This window comes from Babylonia areolata, chromosome 18 (assembly GCF_041734735.1).
Source record: "Babylonia areolata isolate BAREFJ2019XMU chromosome 18, ASM4173473v1, whole genome shotgun sequence".
In the NCBI taxonomy this organism is placed as follows: domain Eukaryota; kingdom Metazoa; phylum Mollusca; class Gastropoda; order Neogastropoda; family Buccinidae; genus Babylonia; species Babylonia areolata.
The window spans coordinates 42,797,208-42,804,473 of NC_134893.1; the positions used below are offsets into that span (position 1 = coordinate 42,797,208).

Here is a 7,266-nt window from a genome sequence, read left to right on the forward strand (position 1 = left end):
CTATGACTCTCAAACTAGGAGGTAAAATTGCACTGGCTCTTAGTGCTGCAGCCTTGAGGGGTTAGTTGGCCTTTGGGAACCATCCCAACGCCGACTGTCCTAAAACCCTCATGGCCGAGAGAGTGGGGATTAACTTGGGCAAGACACTCTCCACTATGATCAAATTCTAGCCCAAATAGTCGGAACAGCAGTTGCCTCCTCTGCTGCTCTGGTGGTCATAGTCGGACACGACTGACTATCATATATATATATATATATATATATATATATATATATATAGACACACACACACACACACACATTATGTGTGTGTGTGTGTGTGTGTGTGTGTGTGTGTGTGTGTGTGTGTGTGTAAAATTTCCCTTTTAAGTTTTGTTCCCGTTCAACACATCATCTTTTCTTCCTTCTTTACTTTGCCTCTGCAATAAAGTTATTGGCAAATGATGATGATTATCTATATCTCATCATTAATCTTCATTTTGATAAGAAACAATACACCTACCAGATAGGTCATGTCTTGTTGCAGTGTGAAAGGAAAAAAAAACCTTGCTTTTGCCTAAAGCCCAATCATCATTTTCGACAGCTTGAAAGCTCATTCAATACGAAACGTTTATTTCTTCATTTTCGATAAATAAACAATGTTCTTTTTGAACTAAGTTCAGATGTAATCGTTTCAAATTTTAGCTGTGCTTCGATGCCATTTGTTTTCCACAGTGGAAATATAGGCCTACATTTTTCTCAGTTTGAAAAACGTTTTTAAACGATAAGTACCAGCTTTCCTCCATGAAAAAAAAACTGTCGGTCTTGTTTGTATGAGTTAATTAGACTATCTGTAAATTCTGATATAAAATCGTTTCCAAGTTTCTGGCGGATCCAAACAGTTCTAAATGCGAAAAAAAGATGAAAAAACGAGAGACAGAAAGACAGAGACAGAGAGCAAAAGAAAAAAAAAACGCATGAGATTAAGTCGGCATTATTTATAGAGTGACGAAGGGGTATTTCGATACATTCAAACATTGCATTGACATAACACCCAGGCGTAAATTTCAGCTACAGTGTTTTGAATCGACGGATATGTTACTGTGACGAACAACGTGCCTCCCTTGATTTATTTACCACGCTTCAGTGAGTTTCATTTTCAGTAGCTCAAGAAGGCGTCACTGCGTTCGGACAAATCCATATACGCTACACCACATCTGCCAAGCAGATGCCTGACCAGCAGCGTAACCCAACGCGCTCAGTCAGGCCTTGAAATAGGGAATCCTAAACTGCGAAAAGAAAAGATCAGATACGTTTACATATATATATATAGATAGATAGATAGATAGCTTCAGTGAACAAAGCCTCACTAAAGACACTACGTAGGCTACAGTTTGTTTTGTAATGTTTGCGGTGTTCTGCAAGCTGTGGCATCTTTTCTTGTATATCTGACCTTCAGTTTGTTGTTGGTGAAAGGTTGCAGTGCGTGCATTTTTCTCACTGATCGACATAAATACTAATAGTTCATAGTGATAATTGCAACATGAACGGTGGTGTCAGTATTATATTCTAGATACTTATTCATTCATTTGCCTATTCATTCATTTTTGTTTGTCAGTCTGTCGTTCATTTATTTATTTGATTATTCGATATTTTGTCCATATATTGGTAATGAGACATTTATGGGAGGGTATTGGGGGGCGTCCAATGTAAAACTCTAATTCTTGCTCGGTGCTTGAGTATGCACACTCCCCGGATGTGACAGGTTTATGTGCCGTTTCAGGATGCTTCAGATGTCACTCAATGAACATGGCCGCTTTACACAGCTCGCAGTTCCAGGTGCAGCACATCACCAGGCGCTATTCAACTTACCGGTTTGATGAGACGATTCTGTAAGCGAATGACAATCGCTGCAGTTTGTGGACGGAACAGTCATTAATTGTTCTGACGCGTTTCTTCTCTCGTTATGAGGAGGATGGATGAGTGGCAGAGTGGTTGAGACGTTCATATGCCAGTACTGTGTCCGTGAAGGTCTTGGTTTGATTCCTGCTCTCGCCTTTTCTCCCATGTTTTACTGGGGAAAAAATCAGTTTGAGCATCTTGTCTCTCGGATGAGACGATAGAACGAGGTCCCGTGTGTTCAGCACGCATTTAGGGCATTGAAAAAGAACCCGCGGCTAAAAAAAAAATATATAAAAAAAAAAGAGCTGTCTCCTGGCAAAATTTCTGTTGAAGAAAATGTTAATTCCCTCTGATAGGTACTCAAAGCCTGACTAAGCGTTGGGTTATGCTGCTGGTCAAGCATCTGCCTAACAGATGTGGTGTGGCGTATATGGATTTATCCGAACGCGGTGATGCCTCCTTGGAAAACTGAAACCGAAAACTGAGGAGGATGCGGAAGATGAATTTCAGTTCGTGTCCCAGCATACATACCAGTGAATGTAGACACTTATCCCCAGTGCTACAGGCTCTCTGAGCGGTAACCGGGCAGTTAGAAATTTTACTGTGGCTGTGTGCAATGAGGATCCAAATAGACTGTGTGTCAAACTGCTAATTGTCAGTCATCAGGCACGTGACAATTGTAAGGCTGCGTCCACCACACACACACGCACGCGCGCGCACACACACACACACACACACACACACACACACACACACACATACACACACACACACACGCACGCACGCACGCACGCGCGCACACACACACATGCATAGATAGATAGATGTAGATATATATGTATAGATATATATATGTATACAACAAATACATTTTAGACTATATAAATCACTTCACTATCTCTTCAATAACGTCTTTTTTATATTGAATTTTATCTCTCCATGCGAACAATATTAAAATACACTCATGAGACTGACATTTAGATTAACTTTCACTGAAATCGCTGGGTGTGAATGCAGTTATAATAATTATTTCTGTTCAGACAATGAACATCGGTTGTTGTTGTTGTTGTTGTTTTTAGCTGCATCAGGACTATACGGCAGAATTTCGTTCAGACAAAACAAATCTTAACTTCCTGTCTATGACATAATGTCTTTCAGTGAATATATATCTTAAGTTTCAATTTATGGCAGATTTTTTTTTTTAAACAAGATAAACCTTTACTTTCAATCTATGACAAAATTTATTTCAGACAATACATATGTTAACTTTCAATCTATGCAAGAATTTCTTTAAATATAAATCTCAACTTTCAACCTATGGCAGAATGTGTTTCAGACAGTATAAATCTTATGTTCCAGTCTGTGGCAGAATTTCTTTCAGACAAAATAAATCTCAACTTTCAAACTATAGCAGAATTTTATTCAGACATGATAAATTTTCAATTTCGATCTATGCCATAATTTATGCAAATCTTAACTTTCAATATATGGCAGAATTTCTTTCGGACAAAGTAAATCTCAACTTTCAGTCTATTTATATATACTCGACTTTTAATCTATGGCATTTTTTTTTAGACACGCAAACTTTAACTTTCAATCTGAACACTCAGTGTGAAAAGTTAACATTGGTTTCAGCAATACATTTTTTTTTTTTTTCATAAAAGCCCGCATCAGCGGTACATGGCAGAATTTCTTTTGTTTTGATCATGTCGACGTTTAAAAAAAAGAAGAAGAAGAAGAAGACCGTGTATGGTAAGTGTTTGGAGAAATTGTGGAAGAATATGACAGAATTTATTTTCAAATAATACACATCGTTTTGTTTGTTTGTTTAAAATCCCGCATCAAGGGTATACTGCAGCCAAGACTCAAACTGTAAACAACTTAACCTTACGGGCTCTTACACACTACTACTCTGTACAGAAGAAGTTCTTTCATTGCTATCGTTTCGAACTTACATCCCGCATTGTAGGTCTTCAACTTTTTTTTTCAGCCAAAAACGGTCATTGTTTTGAGAAACCGTGGAAGAAGAATATGACAGAACGTATTTTAATCAGTATCGTTTTGAATTTGAATTTCTTTTAATCGGTATCATTTCGAATTTGAATTTCCTTTAATCGGTATCACTTCGAATTTGCAGCCAGTGCAGTAGGTCCTTATCTTTTTTTTTTCTTTTCTTTTTTTTTCTTTTTAGAAATTGTGGAAGAAGAAGAATTATGTCAGAATTTCTTTTAATCGGTATCATTTTGAATTTGAATTTCTTTTAATTTGTATCATCTCGAATTTGAATTTCTTTTAATAGGTGTCATTTGAAATTTTGCAACCAGTGCAGTAGGTCCTCATCTTTACTTTTATTTTATTTTTATTTTTTTTCTGTACATGAACAATCAGTGACTGGAGAACCCGTGGAAGGCAGCGCACTCCGGGGTGTTGTATGGACTCTGGCAGCTGGCCAGCGCCTGGTTGAAGACCTTGCCCTGGGGGCAGTGGTTCAGGAAGCCCAGTTGCAGAAGGCACTCGATGTACTGGTTGCAGTTGCTGGCCACCCGGTACCGGCCGTCCGGGTGGGTCTGGCAGAACTGGGTGGCCGAGGTGTGCGGGTGACCTGAAGGAAGGAAGGAAGGTAGGAAGTTAGGAACGAAAGAAGGGAGGACGAAAGGAAGAAAGGATGGAGGGAGGGAAGGAAGGAAGGATGGAAGAAAGGAAGCAAGGACGTTAGGAACGAAACAAGGGAGGTCGAAAGGAAGGAAGGGAAGAAAGGACTGAAAGAAGGAAAAAAAGAAAGAAAGGAAGGAGGGAAGGAATGGACGAAGGAAGGGAGGGAGGAAGGAATGAAGTAAGGAAGGAAGGAAGAAGGCAAGGAAGGAGTGGAGGAAGGAAAAGAAGAGAGGACGGAAAGAAGGAAAGGGTGAAGCAAAGAAGAGGGAAGGAGTGAGTGAAGGAAGGACATGGGGGGAGGAGGGAAGGAAAGAAGGATGGATAGAAGGGAGGAAGAAAGGAACGAAAGAAGGGAGGACGAAAGGAAAGAAGGGAAGAAAGGACTGAAAGAAGGAAAAAAAGAAAGGAAGGAAGGAAGGAATGGACGAAGGAAGGGAGGGAGGAAGGAATGACGGAATGAAGTAAGGAAGGAAGGAAGAAGGCAAGGAAGCAGTGGAGGAAGGAAAAGAAGAGAGGACGGAAAGAAGGAAAGGGTGAAGCAAAGAAGAGGGAAGGAGTGAGTGAAGGAAGGACAGGGGGGGAGGAGGGAAGGAAAGAAGGAAAGGAAGAAAGGAGGGAAGGAAGGAAAGAAGGAAGAAAGATTTTGGTTTCAGTTACAAAGCAGTCAAAGCGTGCGGACTTATCCATATAAGCTACACCACTTCTGTCTGACCTTCGCATTGATTCTGCACATTAACCCAGGATGAAATTTAGGAAGAAGGGGGAGGAAAAGAAGAAAACAAATAAGCAAGATAGGTAGGATGGAAGGAAGGATGGACGCAAAAAACGGAAGGAAAAGGAGGAAGAAAGGAAGGGAGGAAAGAATGAAGGCAGGAAGAGAGGAAATGAGAAGGAAGGAAGGAAGTCAGGAGGAGAAAAGAAAAGAAAGAATGAAGGAAAGGGGTAAGCAAGATAGGCAAGATGGAAGGAAAGAAGGACGGAAAAAGCGAAAGGAAGGAGGGAAAGAAAGAATGAAAGAAGCAAGAAAGGAAGGGGAAGGAAGGAAGAAAAGAAGGTAGGAAGGAAGAAAGGAAAAACGGAAAGGAGGAAGAAAAAAAGAGTGAAAGAAGCAAAGAAGTAAAGGAGGGTTGGGGGGGTGGGAGGTTGTTGCTTCAAGTTGCATACTGCACACGGAACCTCGGTTTTATCGTCTCATCCGAATGAGTAGACGTTCTGTTTGATTTTCCAGTCAACCATGGGAAAAATGACGAGAACGGGAATCGAAACCCAAGCCCTCACGAACGCTGTATTGGCAGATAAGTGTCTTAACCATTCTCCCACCTTCTCCGTTAACTCACTCAGTACGGCCAGTCCTCTCTTCTCCTCTACACAGACCCCTCGGATGTCCAGTGGGTGTCTCAATGACCCAACCTTTAGCTTCCGTCGTCAGAATTGTGGTATTCTTTGTCAACATTCACCTCTTCAGTGGAAGAGCCTTCCGCTTGTAACATTTTGATGGTGGTAATTGGGGTGAAACGCTGTTAACGTCGTCTCTTTCGCCGTTCGAATGGAGAGAGTTAACCTTCGCTGTACCTCGCGGTTGAAAAATTACCCACACTTTCATTTAGATCTTCCAAACTCAGCCCGTTTTGCAACTATTCAATTGAAATTAAATGCCTTTGTCCATTTATGATTTTTTGCATATCCCCACCAAAACAAAACTGGTATTGTATTGTTTTGTTTCTAAACGAAAGGAGTAAATAAACAATGAAATCGTTGTAAAAGAGAGAGAGAGAGAGAGAGAGAGAGAGAGAGAGAGAGAGAGAGAGAGAGACGGAGGACATGGGAGGGGTGGGGGTGGGGTGGAAAATACTCACCGGACGATGCAGCAGTGGTCACCACCACCACGGCAGAAGAACTTTGTTTACTCGTCTTTGTTGGGAGCTGGGTACTAGCAGCAGTAGTAGTAGTAGTAGTAGCAGCCGTAGTCGTCGTAGTTTTACCACGGGTCGAAGCAGGCGTGTTGGTATTGGTGGTGGCACCCCCAGAGCTTTGGTTCTGACACTCCGGGGTGAGGGCGAGTGGCTGGCAACTGCCGAAGGCCTGGTTGAAGACCTTGCCCTGGGGACAGCGCGCCAGGAAGCCCATGTGTAGCAGGCACTCGACGTACTGCCGGCAGTCACTGGGATCCCGGTACAGGCCGTCCCCGCGGCTGGCGCAGAACTGGGTGGCTGAGAACGCCTGGTCTGGACGAATCATCATCATCATCATCATCGTCGTCGTCGTCGTCGTCAACATCATCATCATTATCATCATCATCATCATCGTCGTCATTTCAATCATCATCAACATAATCATCATAACAGTGATAATCATAATCATCTTCAGATTCATATCATAATGATCATTATAATCATAATCATAACTGCAGCAACAACAACAGCAGGTATAATAATAATGATGATGATGATAATAATAATGATGATAATAATAATAAAATGATAATTAATAATAATAATAATAATAATGTACGTTTGTATAGCGCCCTAACAATGATAATCATAATCATCTTCAGTTTCATATCATAATGATCATTATAATCATAATCATAACTGCAGCAACAACAGCAGGTATAATAATAATGATGATGATAATAATAATAAAATGATAATTAATAATAATAATAATAATAATGTACGTTTGTATAGCGCCCTTTCTCTCTATGAGCTCAGGGCGCTTTACATGAAAGAA

At 40.8% G+C, this 7,266-nt stretch overlaps 1 protein-coding gene across 1 annotated transcript in view; it reads right to left on the bottom strand.

The window, feature by feature from the left end:
* Positions 1–4,265: 4,265 nt before the first annotated feature.
* LOC143292246 (chitinase-3-like protein 1) overlaps positions 4,266–7,266 on the bottom strand; it is a 16,776-nt gene continuing 13,775 nt past the window's right edge. Inside the window, exons 10-11 of the mRNA XM_076602434.1 lie at positions 6,519–6,746; positions 4,266–4,483 (exon numbers count right to left, since the gene is read on the bottom strand). Coding sequence (XP_076458549.1) covers positions 4,266–4,483; positions 6,519–6,746 — 446 coding nt within the window. The remainder of the gene's footprint in view (positions 4,484–6,518; positions 6,747–7,266) is intronic.